The 20,514-nt window shown below is 37.2% G+C and overlaps 1 protein-coding gene across 4 annotated transcripts in view; it reads left to right on the forward strand.

Moving 5' to 3' along the window:
• The window catches only part of RB1 (RB transcriptional corepressor 1), a 215,998-nt gene that overhangs the window by 99,568 nt on the left and 95,916 nt on the right, over nt 1–20,514 (forward strand). For all 4 annotated transcript variants that reach the window (XM_066236318.1, XM_066236315.1, XM_066236316.1 and 1 more), the window contains 2 exons: nt 7,559–7,636; nt 11,357–11,444. In XM_066236318.1, coding sequence (XP_066092415.1) covers nt 7,559–7,636; nt 11,357–11,444 — 166 coding nt within the window. The remainder of the gene's footprint in view (nt 1–7,558; nt 7,637–11,356; nt 11,445–20,514) is intronic.

Genomic DNA, 20,514 nt, shown 5'->3' on the forward strand with positions numbered 1-20,514 from the left:
AGGAAGGTTGTATTGTTCTAGGAATTTATCCATTTCTTCTAGGTTGTTGAATTTAGTGGCATAAAGTTTTTCATAGTATTCTACAATAATTCTTTGTATATCTACGGTGTCCGTGGTGATTTCTCCTCTTTCATTTTGGATTTTGTTTATATGAGTTCTTTCTCTTTTTTCCTTGGTAAGTCTTGCCAAGGGTTTGTCAATTTTATTGATCTTTTCAAAGAACCAGCTCCTTGTTCTATTAATTTTTTCTATAGTTTTTCTGTTCTCTAATTCATTTATTTTTGCTCTGATTTTTATTATCTCCTTTCTTCGGCTGGTTTTGGGTTGTCTTTGTTCTTCTTTTTCTAGTTCCTTAAGGTGGGAAGTTAAGTGGTTCACTTGGGCTCTCTCTTGTTTGTTCATATATACCTGAAGTGATATGAACTTCCCTCTTATCACTGCTTTTGCTGCATCCCATAGATTCTGATATGTCGTATTGTCATTTTCATTAGTCTGTATAAATCTTTTGATCTCTGCACTTATTTCTTCTTTGACCCATTCATTTTTTAAAAGTATGTTGTTTAGTTTCCACATTTTTGTGGGATTTTTTTCCTCTTTTTTGCAGTTGAATTCTAGTTTCAAGGCTTTATGATCAGAAAATATGCTTGGTACAACTTCAATTTTTCTGAATTTGCTGATGTTGTTTTTGTGGCCCAACATATGGTCAATTCTTGAGAATGATCCATGTACACTGGAGAAAAATGTATACTCAGTCACTTTGGGATGAAATGTCCTGTAGATGTCTATCATATCCAGGTGCTCTAGTGTTTTGTTTAAGGCCACTATGTCTTTGTTGATTCTCTGTTTGGATGACCGTTCTAGAGCCGTCAGCGGTGTATTGAGGTCTCCAAGTATGATTGTGTTTTTGTCAGTTTTTGTTTTAAGATCAATAAGTAGCTGTCTTATATATTTTGGTGCTCCTTGGTTTGGTGCATATATATTAAGAATTGTTATGTCTTCTTGATTCAGTGTCCCCTTAGCCATTATGAAATGGCCATTTTTATCTCTGAGTACTTTTCCTGTCTTGTAGTCAGCATTATCCGATATGAGTATTGCTACACCTGCTTTTTTTTGGATATTTGCTTGGAGTATTGTTTTCTAGCCTTTCACTTTGAATTTGTTTTTATCCTTGTTCCTTAAATGAGTTTCCTGTAGGCAGCATATAGTTGGATTTTCTTTTTTAATCCATTCTGCTACTCTGTGCCTTTTTATTGGTGAGTTTAATCCGTTTACATTTAGTGTAATTATTGATACTTGTGAGTTCCCTATTGCCATTTTATATCTTGCTTTCTGTTAGTTTTGTGTCTTGTTTGATCCTTCTCTTTCGTTTTTCTATCTTTTGTTTTTATTTGGTTGTATTCCATACATCTTTCCTCTGTTGCTATCTTTTTTATCTCATGTGCTTCTGTGGTGGTTTTTTCAATGGTGGTTACCTTTGAGTAATGAAAAGGGTCCCTACCCTGTTCATTGTAGCGAACTATTTTGTGAGTACTTTTTCACTCCATCGTCCTTTGCTACTGTTAATCTCCATCTTCTCCCCCTCTTTCTTTTTGTTGTTGTCACAGTTTAAATTTGGTTTTATTGTGTTCTTCTTGGAGCTTTTACTTGTGGCTCTGTTTTTTTTTTGTTCTTTGTATCTGATTGGAGAACCCCCTTTAGTAATTCCTGGAGTGGGGGTTTTCTGATGATAAATTCCCTCATCTTTTCTGTATCTGTGAATGTTTTTATTTCTCCTTCATATTTGAAGGATAGCTTTGATGGGTATAGTATTCGTGGCTGAAAGTTTCTCTCTTTCAGGACTTTAAATATTGGGGTCCACTCTCTTCTAGCTTGTAGAGTTTCTGCTGAGAAATCTGATGATAATCTAATGGGCCTTCCTTTATATGTTGTATTCTTCTTTTCCCTGGCTGCCTTGAGAATTTTTTCTTTGCTGTTGGTTTGTGTCAATTTCATTATGATATGCCTTGGAGTAGGTTTGTTGGGGTTAAGAAAACTCGGTGTTCTGTTTGCTTCTTGAATTTGAGGCTTTAGTTCTTTCCACAGGCTTGGGAAGTTCTCATCTATTATTTGTTTGAGTATGTTCTCCATTCCATTTTCTCTCTCTTCTCCCTCTGATATACCTATTATTCTTATGTTATTCTTTTTGATGGAGTCAGATAATTCTTGTAGGGCTATCTCATTTTTTTTAATTTTTGAGTCTCTTTCTTCTTCTCTCTGTTGTGCCTCAAGTTGCTTGTCTTCTATTTCACTAATCCTCTCTTCTATCTGACCTGTTCTATTAGCTAAGCTTGTTACTTCGTTTTTCAGCTCGTGAATTGAGTTTTTCATCTCTGTTTGATTTGTTTTTATAGTTTCAATTTCTTTGGACATATATTCTTTGTGTTCATTGAGTTGTTTTCTGAGCTCCCTAAATTGCCTTTCTGTGTTTTCTTGTATATCTCGGAGGATTTTTAGTATTTCTATCTTGAATTCTCTGTCATTTAGCTCCAAGGTTTCCAATATATTAAATTTTTTCTCCATAGATTTTTCCTCATCTAGCTGTGTTACCTCTCTTTCTTTTGTATCCATGATATTCGATTTTCTCTTCCTTAATGGCATCTGAGGGTGGTTTTGTTGATAGTATTAATGAGATTTAATGAAGAATAAAAAGTTAAAAAAAATAAAAAATCAAAGAGTTGTTTTTTTAAAAGAAAATTAATAATGAAATAAAGAAAAATAAAATAATAATTTTTGAAAAAAGGAAATTATTCCCCCCCTCCTTTTTTCCTCTCCTCTCCCCTTTTTCTTGAGAAAATCTTGTGGTGAACTGTGAATTATAACAAACAATGCCTGTGATGGAGGTCCTGAATTGGGGAAAAGTAATAAAGGGGCAAAAAAAAAAAAAAAAGAAAAAAAAAGGAAAAAAAAAAAGGGGGGGGCGGTATGGACCCACAAAAAGCAAATAAGGAAAAAATTTGGGTCAAGAATAAAATGATTTGCTTTTAGGTGTTGGTGTTGTCTAAGAGTTATGATGAGAGGAATAAGAGAACAGAAAAATGGGGGGACAAATTAAAAAAATACTATTGTATTTAGTGGAACAAGAACTAGATAAAATGGAGAGCCAGGGATGGGAGCACTGCTAGTGAGTTAAAAAGGTGAAGTAAAAATCCCCCAAAATGCCACAAACATAAGTTTGAGTCCCAGATAAGATAATTTGTTTGTTATTGAGGTTTGAATGAGAGGAGATGTAAAGGAGAAAGGAAGAAACTACTATAGAGGGAGAAAAGAAAGAGAGAGAGAGAAAAAAAGAGGGAACCAGTAAAAGAAGAAAAAAGAAAGGAGAGAGAGAGAGTTAAGGGTTTTGGAGTGCAACCCTCATAGAGAGAAAGGAAGAGGAGAAAAAAGATAATGGGAGATGTAACACTTATGGGTAGTGTAGTTCAAGGAGAGGAGAGAGTAAGACTGGCAGAGAGTTAATCGGCCAAATTGGAGGAGGAAAAAAAGTATCAAGAATGAAGATAAGAGAAACAAACGAACAAATATAATAAAATGGGATAGGTTATAAAGTCTGCAGATTATTCTTGATTTTGAGAGGTTATCTTCTTGTTTTTTCTTTTCTCTCCCTCTTCCTGGTCGGTGACTCTGTACCCCAGGTTCTGCCCCTTTGGCACGCTCAGGTAGAGGTTTGCAGTTGATAAGTCTCTATGGCAATGTCATGTATTGTGCTTTAGTCTCGTTGGGAGTCAAGGCTCATTAGCTTTCATAGGCTCCGACAGTGAGAGAGTCCGTGTTCCTGGAGCCTTTCTCCTAGTCTTTCCTTCCTCAATTAGTAGCCTGATAATCCAGCTATGGGGTTGTTGCTGCCTCTGCCTGGATAGTAAGAGGTTCAAAGAGCTGGCAACTCCCCAATCTATTTCCACTCAGCACAGGGCTTTGGGTAAGGCTCAGTCAGTCAGAGCTGCTAGCATAATCAGGCGGGCTTTCCGCCCACTCAAAGACCTCTGGCTCTGCCACTCTGTCCGGTAACACAGGCGGGCACCCACTTCCGGGGTGCTTGGAGGAAACTCTCATTCACTATCTGCGCGCGCAGACCAGGATATCCGGCCAGTAGTCTCACGCTCTGAGTGAAACCCCCAACTGCATGGAAATTTGCAGCGCTGGAATTCGCTCTCGCTCCGTCCCCGTGCGCGGCTTTTGCAAGGTGCTGGGGCGGCCTGAGATTCCGCTTTTGCCCACACAAAGGCCCCTGACTCTGCCCCTCTGTGCGATAACACGGGCGCGCCCTGCCGAGGCACTCGGAGGAATCGCTCACTACCTATCTGCGCGCACACACCAGGATATGAGGCCGGCCGTCTTTCCCTGAGTGAAACCCTCACCAGCACGGAAAATTTCCACCGTTGGAATTAGTTCTTACTCCCTCCCGTGCGCGGCTTTCCCAGGGCGGTGGGGCTGCTCAGAGATTCTGCTTTCGGCCCACAGAAAGGCCTCTGACCCTGCCTCTCTGTGGGGCAACACGGACACCCACTTCTGGGGCTTAGGAAGAGATCTCTCGCCCACTAACTGCGCACCAACCAGGAGAATGGGTAAAATGGCTGCCCCGCTTGTCTTTCTTTGTTTGGGTTTGGTGCGAGTGTTAGCTTGTATTGCCCGGCTTGCCACAGGAACAGTTTTTCCTCCGCTAGGATCTCCGTGCCACAGCCTGGTTCGGCCTTTTGTGCGCGGCCTGGATGTATTCACCCCCTTTGCCCGCCTCAGTTTCTATATTCACAGTTACCAGAGAAAGCCGCCCTGTTTAGGTTAGTGAGGAAGGCGGAGCATTTCTTACTCCCTATTTCTTTCAGGATTTGGTTATATATTTAGCCAATTTTTCACTCGACCATACCTTCGGGTGTATTGTGAAGCATCTGGAGGCTCCAAGTATAGGTTTTTCTGTTTCTGGTTGAAGATCTTGTTGAGTTTTGGGGGAGATTTATCGGTATCGCTTCCTACTCCGCCATTACTCTGACGTCATCCACCGGTATATAATTGTTTATAGCAGTCTTATGAATTTATTATACTTCTGTGGTATCAGAAGTACATACATCTCCTGTTTTATTTCTGAGATGAAGAGTGGTTGAAAGTAATTATAGAAATTTTTGAATGATCATAGTATGGTTAATAACTATTTTACATATTTGTGTGTATATACTCTTTTTTTCTTGTTGAGTCTAGCTAAAGGTTTTTTAATTTTGTGTATTTTTTAAAGAACCATCTCTTTATTGATCTTTTCTGTTGTCTTTTTAATCTCTAGTTAGTTATTTTAATCTCTTTATTTCTGTTCTGATCTTTATTTATTTTTAGCAGGATTGAGAGAGAAAGAGAAAGAGTGAAGGAAAGAGAGGGAAGAAGACAGAGACACGAAGGAAGAAAGATGAGAAGCATCAACTTGTATTTGAGGCACTTCAGTTGTTCATTGATTGCTTCTCGTCTGCTCTGATCTTTCTTTTGTTCCTTTTACTCTCTTTGGGATTTGTTCTTCTTTTTCTAGCTCCTTGAGGTATGAAGTTAGGTTGTTTATTTGAGATTTTTCTTTTTTTTGAAGTAGGTGTTTATTATATGAACTTTCACCTTTGAACTGCTTTTATTGCATTTTATAACCTTTGGTATTATACATTTTTGTTTTTCTTTGATTCAGTGGTTTGATTTTTCTTTGATTCAGTTGTTGTTCAGTAGCATGTAGTTTAAGCTCCACTTATTAGTGAATGTTTTAGTTTTCTTCATGTAATCAATTTTTAGTTTTATACCATGTGGTCAGAAAAATGCTTGGTATGATTTTAATCTCTTAAATTTATTAAGACTTGTTTTTCTGGCATAACATGTGATCTCTCTTAGAAACTGTTCTTCAGAGTGCACTTGAGAAGAATGTATATGCTGTTGCTTTGGATAGAATGTTCTTCAAATATCTGTTAATTCCATATGGTCAAATATGTCAGTTAAGGCCAATGTTTCCTTATTGAGTTTCTGTCTGGATGATACATCTTTTGGTGTAAATGAGGTGTTAGTGGAGTAACGGAAGGGAACTTTTCTACTATTAATTGTGTTGCCATCTATTTCTTCTTTCAGGTCTATTAATATTTGCTTTATATATTTGGGCACTCCTATGTTGGATGCATGATATTTACAAATATAATAAATGTTATATATGTCTTTTTGTTGGATTGACCCCTTTATCATTATGTAACACCCTTTTTGTCTCTGAGATAGGAATTTAATGTGAATTTTTTTGTATATCATCTATTTTTTTTTTTGATTAAGAGAAATAATTGTTGAAGAACAGTTGTCTCTTGAACAATTATGGGTTAGAAGCTCCAACCACCTGTGCAGTCAAAATCTATGTATATTTTAAGCTGGCCCCCTGCATATGCAAATTTTGGACTGTGGATTGAAAATACAGTTGATGGTTAAACAATGCAGGTTTGAACTGTGTGAGTCCAAGGTGTAAGGGAACAACCCACATTGTTCAAGGGTTAACTGTAATTTGTTGATTCAAGGGATTGCTGTCCTCTTTCAGCCTTTCACTTTCAGCTGTTACTTTCTTGGTTCTCTTTATATATTATATATATACATATATTTTTTTTATGAAGCTAGAAGCGGTGAGGCAGTCAGACTCCCGCATGTGCCTGACCAGGATCCACCTGGCATGTCCACTAGGGGTGATGCTCTGCCCATCTGGGGCATTGCTCCGTTGGGGCAGGAGCCATTCTAACACCTGAGGGGGAGGCCATGGAGCCGTCCTCAGCACGCGGGCCAACTTTGCTCCAATGGAGCCCTGGCTACAGGAGGGGAAGAGAGACAGAGAGGAAGGAGAGGGGGAAAGGTGGAGAAGCAGGTGGGTGCTTTTCCTATGTGTCCTGACTGGGAATCGAACCCAAGACTTCCACACGCTAGGCCGATACTCAGGCCCCCTCAGTCAGGCTGAGCCAACCAGTCAGGCCCCCCCCCTTTTTTAAAGTTAATAACATATAGAATTCTAAAGTAAAGATGGTTCAGAGAAATTACAAAACATTTTGAGTGACTGTAAGTATGGTTACTATTATGTTTTTGGCATGAAATATTTTACGCTATAACTGAAAAATATGTAATTTGGAAGTTAAATACAAGTAAAATATTTTTAATTTTACATAAGTCAAGGTAAAGGCTTTAGAAGGCATAATGATTGAAAAACTTGAGCTTTGATATTTTTGTTTCGGAAAAACTTTATTAATAATGTCATTGAACATCTAACTTTGTAGGAAAATCATCTAACTTTTACTTTCAAAAAAATTCTTAATGATCGATGTACTACTTTGTAGTAAACCTAGTGGAAAGAAACCCAACTTAAAAACAATAGTGAGAAAAACGTATTTGTGAAACTTTTGGATTATCTTTTATCAGTTCTTTTATAGACTTATCATTTTGTATGATATTATCAGGCAACAGAACATATTTTACTGCTTTTTTTGACTCATAAAGCACAAAGTGTAAATTTTCAGTCTAAATGACTTTGTTTTTCATTATTTAGTTTTGAAATACAGAGAACACCACAAAAAAATAACCCTGATGAAGAGTTGAATGTGATTCTTCCCCAGACTCCAGTTAGGTATGAATTTTCTCACTTTTCATTTTCATTGTAATTGTTTATTCAGTGCTTTATAGGGATTTGGGTTTGTTGATTTCATTATGTATTTGCATATACATGCCATGAATATATATATTACATTGAGTACTCTTTGTGTTCCAGGTACTTTGCTAGTTGCTGATGGTATGATTATTAGACCTAGTTCTGTCTATTGTTAAAAAATATAACCTAGGATGGGATTGTGTTCCTTTTCAATAAATAAAAAAGCAAAAGAGCCTGACTAGGCAGTGGTGCAGTGGGTAGGGCATCAGACTGGGATGCGGACGACCCAGGTTCGAAACTCCAAGGTTATTGGCTTGAGCACGGGGTCGTTGGCTTGAACATGGGATCATAGACATAACTCCATGGTTGCTGGCTTGAGCCCAGAGCTCGCCGGTTTGAAGCCCAAGGTCCCTGGCTTGAATCCAAGGTTGCTGACTTGAGCAAGGGGTCACTTGTTCTGCTGTGCATATGAGAAAGCAATCGATGAACAACTAAGGATCTGCAATGAAGAGTTGATGCTTCTCATTTCTCTCCCTTCCTGTCTGTCTGTCTCTATCTGTCCCTCTCTCTGACTCATTCTCTCTGTCTCTGTCAAAAAAATAAAAAGCAAAAAAATGCATCACTATTTGGTTAGCATACAACCCAGAAGCCATTCTAGCACCAGTGGTTGTTCAGTAGCATGTAGTTTAAGCTCCACTTATTTGAGAATGTTGTAGTTTTTTTCATGTAATCAATTTTTAGTTTTATACCATTGTGGTCAGAAAAAATGCTTGGTATGATTTTAATCTCTTAAATTTATTAAGACTTGTTTTTCTGGCATATCCTCTCTTACTTTTACACATCTCATCTGTTATCAAGTGTCATTGAGGTTACCTCTAAAATATTTTTCTTTTCTTTTTCTTTTAAAGTGAGAGGAGGGTAGATAGAAAGATAAACTCCTGCATGCCCCGATCAGGATCCACCTGACAACCCCCATCTGGGGCCAATGCTCGAATCCACTAGCTATCCTCAGCGCCCAGGGCTGACGACTGAACCAACCGAGCCTGTGGCTATAGGAGAGGAAGAGGGAGAGAGGGGAAGAGAGAGGGGGAGAGAAGCAGATGGTCATTTCTCATATGTTTCCTGACCAGGGATTGAACCCGGGATATCCACATACCCAGCCGACGCTCTACCTGTTGAGCCAACCAGCCAGGGCCTAAAATTCTTGAGTTCATCTATTCTCCATTCTAATCTCACAATTCTTTTCCATGATACCTTTTTTTCTGGGATATTTTAGCAGTAGCCTACTATCTGATCTCATTGCATCTACTTGCATCACCATTCCTTTCTCTCCACCACCAAATCTATTCTTCAGAAAGCCCCCAGAAAAATATTCTGGAAATGTAATTCAGATCATGTTTACTCTGCCGTTAAACCTTCTCATTGTTTCCTATTGCAACTGAAATACATTGCAGATTTCTTTCAATGCCTGTGAGACCTTATATGGTCTAGTTTTGTTGCCTCTCCAACTTCACCTTGTTTTCCTGTCCATTATGTATCAGCCACTTTCCCAAACTCTCCAACTTCTTTTGTGCTTGAGAACCTTAATACAGCACAAATAGAACTTTTTTAAAAATGTACTTCTCTCTGAAGTATTTCTTTTATTTTCTCTTAGCATCCTTTTTAATTCCTTCACAGTATATATCACAATGTTTAATTATAAAACTATGTGTGTGTTTGCTTGTCTTTGCTAATAGCCTTTAAGTTGTATACCACATGGGCCATGACTTTTTGCTCATCATATAATAATTAGGATTGAAGGTAACACTTGGTACATAGTAGGCAATCAGTAATATTTTTTAAATGACTATATAGACATATAAAAATCAATTTTTGTGTAAATATAATAATAGACTTACATTAATGAGTTGGTACAGAAAGGACTTTGTGAAGTGATGTTTAAACTGAATTTTGAACATGTAAGGTTCCGTGTCACAGGATAATGGCATTATAGTGGCTGGAAACAACATAAGCAAAGGGGTAGAGGGAGGAAACAATAAGATGTATCTGGTAAACTATTGGCAACTCTCTATTGATTATAAATTGAGAAAATGACATGGCAGGAGAGGAGGGTGGGAACTAGATTATGAAGGGGCTTATATGTCATACTTACAAGTTTTGACTCTAGCTTTTCTGTGATATAGCCTGTTGCTATAATTGAGTGTTAAACAGGGGTAAGGACAAAGACAGACTTGAGTTTTGAACATTTACATAGTATTAGTTTGTGAGGGAATGGAGACAAACATGGTGAACACTAGAGACACCTTTCAATCTGTCACAATGGTTCTTAACTAGGGGTACAAATTAGAATAACCTGAGGAGTTTTTTTAAAGTACACACACCTAGACCTTACTACCATATACATAGGCATAGTGAGTCAAAATCTCTAGAGTGCCGTATTGCAGCAATTCAGCTGAAAGATACTAAAGTCTTGAACCAAGGGATAGGCGGTGGGATGAAGTAGCAAGAAAAGGTTTGATAAATATTTGATGAATTTGTATTTAGAATATTATTCTTAAGACCTTTATGGGATATGAAGAAGATGTGTAGTAACAGGATATAAGGATCAGATCGATTTGGGAATAATCGGGGCGAGTACAAACCCAACAAATAAATGAGGTTGCCTGAAGTAAGTATGTGTGATGGCAAGAATGTATGGCTAGGGGCTGAGCTAGAGAAAATGCTGGCATTTAAGGGCTAAATAGAAGTTAGATTAAAAAAGAGTTGAGAGGTGTGATTGAGAACTGAGAGAGTGGAGGCAAAAAAATCCACGGGACAGGAGGGAGTTTCAGGAAAGAGCAAGTGTTAAAGAAACTATAGTATACTTCAAGGTAGTCAAGTATAACCACAAATGAGAAAGATTTTTGGTTTAGCAATTTGTGGCTTTAGTCACTGTGGTTTAAATAGATTACTAGATGTACAAGTCATAGAATCATTGTATTTGAAAGGTGAGGAAATATCAGTTTAGAGATCCTTGACTAAGAATGCTGAACACATTTTACTAAATAATATTTAAGAACCCTTTCAGCCACAAGTATTTTAGAGTTTTTTGCATCAAGTGGTGCCTACAGTAGCAGTATACTGCTACTCTGAAATTGGAGCATTAATACTATGTCCCATACATAAAATTATAGAATTAAAGAGATCTTAAGATACTGAGCTAATTTTATGTTTTACCAGTGGTGATTTCTAAAATTATGTATGCTTTTTTTTTTTTCAAGAAGATTTCTGTAAAGGAGAGTCACTTGGTTCTTTACCTGAGTTATTAACTAACTTGCCATCTTTATTTGAAAAATTTAGTATTTAATTCTAGTAATAATTTATTGAAATATTACTATTTTGATGCCAGTTTATGTTTTCTTTTTAAAATAATGTCATTAGTTTGACCACTTAATGCTTTATTGATTTATAGTTTTATTAGTAAATAAGTATATCAAGTTCTTTAATTATAAACTGGTTGATTATGAACACATTCTTTCTTAAAGATTTAAGTAAAATTTAATTCCTTGTAAACAGTAGTACACTAATGGTTTTATAAAGTTATTGCAGAGAACTTTTTAAAGATAAATGGAAGACAGTGAGTTTGAAGATATGTTTAACTTGTGTAATAGATATATTTTTTCCCCTTCATTGCTTAACACTTCTATTCTTTTTCTCTAGGACTGTTATGAATACTATTCAACAATTAATGATGATCTTAAATTCAGCAAATGATCAACCATCAGAAAATCTGATTTCCTATTTTAATGTAAGCCGTATATGAAACCTTATTTATTGTAATATCTTGGCAAAAAGTATTTGAAATTCAAAGTTACATTTCTGAGTATTTTAAAAAATATAGTACTTATCCCCCAAAACATAGTTGTGTATTACCTAATTTCTTGCCTTTTAAACCCTCCATATTAGATATTATTAGTTGATATTACAGCATGTTTCTTGGATTTCCTCATTTTTACTATTAATCTTGCTCAAATTTTTTCTTGCAATGTAGACAAGAAATCATTTCCAAGATCTTTTTCTTTCTTCTTCAGACATATCTTTTATTTAGTTCCTTTAGTGAGAATTAGTCTAGGATGAACTTACAAAGGTTTTTAGAATTTTATGTCTACTAAAAATTGCCTATCTCAGAATGGTCACATTTTAAAGATTAGTAAGTTTTTCTTTGATTTTGCTCTTTGATTAGTTCAGGTTTCATAACTTTTAAAATTAATGTCATATTTCCTTTTGTATGTAAGTAAAATGTTAACAGCTTATAGACATTTTAATGGGCATTTTGGAAACAATGATTTTATGACAGGAGATTCTTCTTTGTTACCATATTTCTAAGACTTGTGTGTTGTTTTGTCTTTTCAGAAAGATAAAAGTATTGATTTTATAGAATATGAAATTTTGAATGACACTTCATATTTCAAAGGAAATTATTGTTAATTTTGGACAGTTTATTTTCTAATGTGTAATATTTTGAATGTATTTGATAAAGATTATAAAGTTCATCTTTGGTGATAACTAAAGAGAATCAGGTTTGTGATTATATTTTAATAAATTACAATAAGAACTATGGTATTTTAATAAGCATAATATGCATTTTAATAATTATCTTGTGATATGTATTTTAATTTCTAAAGTTGATATAGCTCTACCTTATATAATACATGTATTAGAACTTGGTAACTATTTCTCTATCTTGTATTTCTGAAATGTAGCTAAATTATTTAGCTAATTCTTAACTTTTTGAAAGTATGATTTAAAATTAGGAAATGATCTCAAGTTCAAATCTTAGTTTTACTTTTATAATTTGCTTTTGGGGGGATAACATACATTTTAATATAACTCTTAATTGAAGATAATTTATGAGAACATGTTCTTTTTTTTCGTAATTTTATTTTTTCAAGGTATAATTGACATATGACATTGTTATTTTCAAGTATACAACATAATGACTTGATATTTGTATGTACTGCAAAGTGATCACTACAGCATGTCTTATTAACATCTGTTACCAAACATAGTTAAAAATTTTTTGTTCTTAAGAACTTTTAATATCTACCCTCTTAGCGACTTTCAAATATGCAATGCAGTTTTATTAACTGTAGTCACTGCTGTGCATTATGGCCCTATGACTTATTTATTTTATATCTGGAAGATTGTACCATTGACCCCCTTCACCCATTTTGTACACCCTCCCCTCGTACACACACCTCTGGCAACCACCAATCTGTTCTCTGTATCTATGAGGCTATTTTTGTTTTATTATTATTTTTAGATGATGTATATAAGTGAGATCATAGGGTATTTGTCTTTTTCTGATTTACTTACTTCACTTAGCATAATGCCCTTAAGATCAAATTCATCCATGTTGTTATAAAATTTTCTTTTTTATGGTTGAATAATATTCCATTGTATGTGTATGTGTATACATGTATATAGATATGAGATATATATGTATGTGTATCTACACACACACACTCACACTCACACTTATATACACATAAACGTATACCACTTTTCCTTTATTCATTTAGCCATTGATGAACACTAAGGTTGTTTTCATATCTTGGCTGTTGTAAATAATGCTGCAGTGAACATAGGAGTGCAGCCATCTTTTTGAGTCAGTATTTTTGTTTTCTTAGATAACTACCTATAAGTAGAATTTCTGGATAATATGATAGTTCCATTTTTAGTTTTTAAAGGAATTTCCATACTATTTTTCATAGTGGTGGCACCAGTTTACATTCCCATTAGCAGTGCACAATTTCCTTTTCTCCACATCTTCACCAGCACTTTATATTTCTTATCTTTGGTCATAGTTTAACAAGTGTGAAGTGATATCTGATTATGGTTTTGATTTGCATTTCTCTAATGATTAGCAACATTGAGCATCTTTCATGTACATGTTGGCCATCTGTATGTCCTCTTTGGAAAAATGACTATTCAGATCTTCTACTTATTATTTTTTTTACTGAACATTCTTTTTTATTGATTTTAATTTATTGTATTTACATAGAGTGTCCCGCCGAATACATCCCACCTCCCCTGTATTCCCTTCAACATCTCCTTTACCCCCTTCCCATAGCGCCCTCCCACCTTCCCTTCAGGTTTATCCCATCCAATCATCCCCTTTCCTCTGTCCTCTTTTTCTCTGGTCCTTTGATCTCTCCTCTGTCTCAATTCCGTTACTCAGTTCACATTGTTAACTAGATTCCTCAAGTGAGTGAGATCATATGATATTTTTCTTTCTCCGCCTGACTTATTTCACTCAACATAATAGTTTCCAGGTTCATTCATGTCGCAAAAGGTAAGATTTCCTTCTTTTTCATGGCTCCATAGTATTTCATTGTATGTATGTACCATAGTTTTTTAATCTACTCGTCCACTGACGGACACTTGGGCTGTTTCCAGATCTTCGCTACTGTGAACAATGCTGCCATAAACATGGGGGTGCATTTCTCCTTTTGAATCAGTGATATGGTGTTCTTGGGATATATTCCTAAAAGTGGGATGGCTGGGTCAAAAGGCAGTTCCATTTTTAATTTTTTGAGGAATCTCCATACTGTTTTCCACAGTAGCTGCACTGTCTGCATTTCCACCAGCAGTGCAGTGTCTCCACATCCTTTCTAGCACTTATTATGTGTTGTTTTGCTAATGTGCGCCATTCTGACTGTTGTGAGGTGGTATCTCATTGTGGTTTTAATTTGCATTTCTCTAATGATTAGTGATGTTGAATATTTTTTTTTTCTTTTTATGAAGCTGGAAACGGGGAGAGACAGTCAGACAGACTCGCACATGCGCCCGACCAGGATCCACCCGGCACGCCCACCAGGGGCGACGCTCTGCCCACCAGAGGGCAATGCTCTGCCCCTCCGGGGCGTCGCTCTGTTGCGACCAAAGCCACTCTAGCGCCTGGGGCAGAGGCCAAGGAGCCATCCCCAGCGCCCGGGCCATCTTTGCTCCAATGGAGCCTCGCTGCGGGAGGGGAAGAGAGAGACAGAGAGGAAGGAGAGGGGGAGGGGTGGAGAATCAAATGGGCGCTTCTCCTGTGTGCCCTGGCCGGGAATCGAACCCGGGACTTCTGCACGCCAGGCTGACGCTCTACCACTGAGCCAACCGGCCAGGGCATGAACATTTTTTTCATCTGTTTATTGGCCATCTGTATGTCCTCTTTGCAGAAGTGTCTATTCATTTCATTTGCCCATGTTTTCATTGGATTGTTTATCTTCCTGGTGTTGAGTTTTACAAGTTCTTTATAAATTTTGGTTATTAACCCCTTATCAGACGTATGGTCTAATATGTTCTCCCATTGTGTAGTTTGTCTTTTTATTCTGTTCATATTGTCTTTAGCTGTGCAAAAGCTTTTTAGTTTTATATACGGTAGTCCCATTTGTTTATCCTGTCTTTTATTTCACTTGCCCGTGGAGATAAATCTGCAAATATATTGCTGTGAGAGATGTCGGAGAGCTTACTGCCTATGTTTTCTTCTAAGATGCTTATGGTTTCACAGCTTACATTTAAGTATTTATTTTATCCATTTTGAGTTTATTTTTGTGAATGGTGTAAGTTGGTGGTTTAGTTTCATTTTTTTGCAGGTAGCTGTCCAATTTTCCCAACACCATTTGTTAAAGAAACTGTCTTTACTCCATTTATGCTCTTACCTCCTTTGTCAAATATCAATTGACCATAAAGGTGTGGGTCTATTTATGGGTTCTCTGTTCTTTTCCATTGATCTGTATGCCTATTCTTATGCCAGTACCAAGCTGTTTTGAATACAATGGCCTTGTAGTATGACTTGATATCAGGAAGTGTGATACTACCCCCTGCTTAATTTTCTTTTTCAAGATTGCTGAGGCTATTCGTGTTCTTTTTTGGTTCCATATAAAGTTTTGAAATATGTATTCTGTATCTTTGAAGTATGTCATTGGAATTTTCATTGGTATTGCATTGAATTTATAAATTGTTTTGGGTAATAGAGACATTTTAATGATGTTTATCCTTCCTATCCGTGAGCACGGTATATGCTTCCAATTGTTTGTATCTTCCTTGATATCTTTTATCAATGTTTTATAATTTTCTGAGTACAAGTCTTTAATCTCCTTGGTTAAATTTACTCCTAGGTACTTTTTTTTTTTTTTTTTTTTTTTTTTTTTGGAATAGTGAAGGGGATTGTTTCCTTAATTTCACTTTCTGACCATTCATTGTTGGTTTATAAAAATGCCTCTGATTTCTGAGTATTAATTTTATATCCTGTCACCTTGCTGAATTCATTTATCAGTTTCAGTAGTTTTTTGACTGAGACTTTAGGGTTTTCTATATACAGTATTATATCATCTGCAAATAATGATAGTTTTACTTTTTCTTTTCCAATTTGGATGCCTTTTATATCTTCTTCTTGTCTCATTGTTGTGGCTAGGACTTCCAAATTATGTTGAATAAGAGTAGTGAAAGGGGGCTACCCTGCCTTGTTCCTGATCTTAAGGGTATTGCTTTTAATTTTTGCCCATTGAGTATGATGTTGGTTGTGGGTTTGTCATAGATATCATTTATCATGTTGAGGTGTGTTCCCTGTATTCCCACTTTGCTGAGAGTTTTGGTCATAAATGGGTGCTGGATTTTTATGAAATGGTTTTTCTGCATCTATTGAAATTATCATGTGGTTTTTCTCCTTCCTTTTGTTTATATGATGAATCACATTGATTGATTTGTGAATATTATATCAGCCTTGCCTCCCGAGAATAAATCCCACTTGATCATGATATATGATCAATATATTTTATATATTGCTGGATCCGGTTTGCTAATATTTTGTTGAGGATTTTAGCATCTACATTCATCAGGGATATTGGCTTATAATTTTTTTCTTTATGTTATCTTTGCCTGGTTTTGGAATCAGAATTATGCTGGCCTCATAAAAGGAGTTTGGAAGTCTTTCTTCCTCTTGAATTTTTTTTTCCTTCAGGGACAGAGAGAGAGAGCCAGAGAGAGGGATAGACAGGGACAGACAGACAGGAACGGAGAGATGAGAAGCATCAATCATTAGTTTTTCGTTGCGCATTGTAACACCTTAGTTGTTCATTGACTGCCCTCTCATATGTGCCTTGACTGGGAGCCTTAAGCAGACCGAGTAACTCTTTGCTGGAGCCAATGACCTTGGGTCCAGGCTGGTGAGCTTTTTGCTAAAGCCAGTTGAGCCTGCACCCAAGCTGGCAACCTCGGGGTCTCGAACCTGGGCCCTTCCGCATCCCAGTCCGACGCTCTATCCACTGCGCCACCGCCTGGTCAGGCTTGAATTTTTTGAAATAGCTTGAGAAGGATAGGAGTTAGTTCCTCTTTGAATACTTGGTAGAATTCACCTGTGAAGCCATTGGGCCAAAGGCTTTTGTTTGTTGAGAGTTTTTTGATAACTTTCTATCTCATTTGTTGTAACTGGTCTGTTTAGGTTTTCTGATTCTTTCAGATTGATTTTTGAAAGATTTATATGTTTCAAGAAATTTGTCCATTTCACCTAGGTTGTCTAATTTTTTGGCATACAGTTCTTCATAGTATTTTCTTACAATATTTTATATTTCTGTTGTGTCAGTTGTTATTTCTCCACTCTCATTTCTAATTTTATTTATTTGAGTCCTCTCTCTTTTTCTTTGTGAGTCTGGTTAAAGGTTCATCGATCTTGTTTACCATTTTAAAGAACCACCTCTTGGTTTCATTGATTCTCTGTACTGTTCTTTTAGCCTCTATGTCATTTATTTTCGCTGTGATCTTTATTATTTCCTTCCTTCTACTCCCTCTGGGCTTTATTTGCTGTTCTTTTTCTTGTTCTTTTAGATGCAGTGTTATTTATTTGAGCTTTTTCTAGCTTCTTAAGGTATGCCTGTAATGCTTTGAACTTCCCTCTCCATACAGCTTTTGCTGTGTTCCATAAATTTTGAGTTGTTGTATGCTCATTGTCCTTCATTTCTAGGAATTTTTTTATTTCATCTTTGATCTCATTGTTAACCCATTTGTTATTTAATAACATGCAATTTAGTTTCCAAGTGTTTGAGTATTTTTCAGTTTTTCTTTTGTGGTTGATTTCTAGTTTAATGCCATTGTGATCACAGAAGATGCTTGATACGATTTCAATCTTCTTAAATTTATTGAGACCCCTTTTGTGTCCTAACATGTGGTCTATCCTAGAGAATGTACAATGAGCACTTGAAAAGAATGTATATTCTTTTGCTTTAGGGTGAAAGGTTCTAAAGATATCTATTAAATCTATTTGATCTAATGTGTCCTTTAAGTCTGCTGTTTCTTTTTTTTTTTCTTGAGGATCTATCTAGTTATGTTAGTAGGGTATTGAAATCCCCTACTATTATGGTATTGCTGTTGATCTCACCCTTTATATCCATCAAAGTCTGCTTTATATATTTAGGTGCTCCTTTATTAGGTGCGTAGATATTTATAATGGTTATACATATCTTCCTGTTGGATTGCTCCCTTTAGCATTATGTAGTGACCTTCTTTATCTCTTACTATAAAGTCCATTTTGTCAGATATACATATTGCTACCCCAGCTTTTTTTTCATTTCTATTTTCATGAAATATTTTTTTCCATCATTTTACCCTCAGTCTATGTGCATCTTTTGTTTTGAGGTGTGTCTCTTATAGACAGCATATGTATGGGTCCTGTTTTCTTAACCACGCAGCTACCTTATGTCTTTTGATTGGATCATTTAATCCATTTACATTTAAGGTTATTATTGATATGTAATTGTTTATTCTTTAATGCTACATTCCTTTTTTACTATATTCTTTTCCCCCTTTGTTCTGTTTACAACAGGTCCCTTAAAATTTTTTGCAGCATTGGTTTGGTTGTAATGAATTCCTTGAGGTTTTTTTTTTTGGTCTGGGCAGCTTTTTATTTCTCCTTCAATATTAAGTGATAGCCTTGCTGGATAAAGTAGTCTTGGTTGTAGGCTCCTTTTCTGCATTACTTTGAATATTTCTTGCCATTCCCTTCTGGCCTCAAGTGTTTCTGTTGAGAAGTCGGATGTCATCCTTATGGGGGCTCTTCTGTAGGTAATAGACTGCTTTTCTCTTACAGCTTTTAGTATTCTTTTTTTTTCTCTCTTAGCTTTGGTATTTTAATTATGATGTGTCTTAGTGTAGATTTTTTTGGGTTTCTCTTTATTGGAGTTCTCTGTGCTTCTTGAACCCGTGTGACTTTTTCCTGCATCAGTTTAGGGAAGTTTTCAGCTATGCTTTCTTCAAACAAGATCTCTATTCCTTGTTCTTTCTCTTCTTCTTCAGGAACCCCTATGATGCTGATGTTATTTTTCTTCATGTTGTCACAGAGCTTTCTTAGAGTTTCTTCAGACTTTTGAGTGTCTTTTCTTTTTGCTGTTCTGCTTCGTGCCTTCATTTATCTTGTCCTCTAACTTGCTGATTTGATCCTCAGCTTCATCCATCCTGCTTTTAATTCTTTCCATTGTCGTCTTCATTTCTAATACTGTATTTGTCATTTCTGACTGATTCTTTTTTATTATTTCAATGTTCTTTCTTATACTTGCTTTCCTTTATTTAGGTGCTCATTATGTCCATCCCTTGTTGTTCTAAGATCTTTGAGCATCCTATCAATCATTTTTAATTCTACATTTGGTAATTTGATTATATCCAACTCATTCAAGTCCTTTTCTGAGTATTTCTCTTGATTCATTTGGGTTGCATTTCTCTGCCTTCTCATTTTGTCTGTGTATAAGAAGGGTGTGGCCACTGGGGTTCAAAGGGTGTGGCCTCTGTGTTCCCTAGATGTGTTCTCTCTGCAGGCCCGCCACTCCCTCTGCTGCTGCGCCCATGCGCACCGCTAGGGCTGCAAGCCTCAGCACCACGGGCAGGGCTGCTCACCTATGCTCATCTGCATGTCTCTGCTGGTTCCCTGGCTTTTACCCCCCCCACCACGGTTGGGGCTGCGCTTGTTTGCCGGGCTGCTAACCCTGGCTCTGCTGGCGGTGCTGCGCTCCTGTGCTCAGTGGTGGGTCTCCCCAGGTTTTGCCCTGCCCCCACAGGCAGGGCTGTGCTCACCTACCCCACCATGATCCCCAGTTTCAGGGTCAGGGCTCTGCCCCTGCTGTCAGCTGTGGGTCTCCGCCAGTTCCCTGGTTTTTGCCTTGCCCTTGCGGGAAGCACTGCAGTCGGACTGCTTTTGCTCATCTGGCTTTCAGCTGCGGGTCAGACTGCTTTTGTGCGCCCCTTTTGCCCCCACAGCTGCCCTCAGTCTTCACCCTTTCCAGGCAGAACTGAGCTCCCGCCAGGCCTCAGTTGTGGCCGGCCCGGCTTCTGTCCCTGCTGACGAGACTGTGCTTTTGCATCTTGCCGCTGCCTGCCCTTCAGCAAGCACTCAGCAGTGTGGGTGGGGGCAATGCAGCTCAGACCTTAGCACTCAATACTGTATCCCTGATGGCTCCCTAGTTTTAAGCAACTCTGCTCTGAGTGCAGCAGGAGAGGTTCTGTTTGGCTGGTGTCCTGTTTCCTTTTGCTGGTATTGCTGGTTCCAGGGGAAATATTCACTTTAGATTTTGGGAGTGACTCAGCCCAGGGGTTAGGGTGACTGTTCCTCAAAGTGTTTCTCCCTGTGCCTCCTAAATTACACTTTCTTCCTGCTACTCCAATCCTCTGATCTCTAACCATCCTTCAGAGTCTAGGTGAGTGGTTGTAAAAAAGGTTTTTTTCGCAGTCCCTTTAAGAGGAATCCTGGAAACAGTGCTATGTTGTTCTTGGGGTGTAGTCCTAAAAGTGGGATAGCTGGGTCAAAAGGCAGTTTGATTTTTAATTTATTGAGGAATCTCCATACT

The sequence above is a fragment of the Saccopteryx bilineata genome, chromosome 6 (genome assembly GCF_036850765.1).
Source record: "Saccopteryx bilineata isolate mSacBil1 chromosome 6, mSacBil1_pri_phased_curated, whole genome shotgun sequence".
NCBI lineage: Eukaryota > Metazoa > Chordata > Mammalia > Chiroptera > Emballonuridae > Saccopteryx > Saccopteryx bilineata.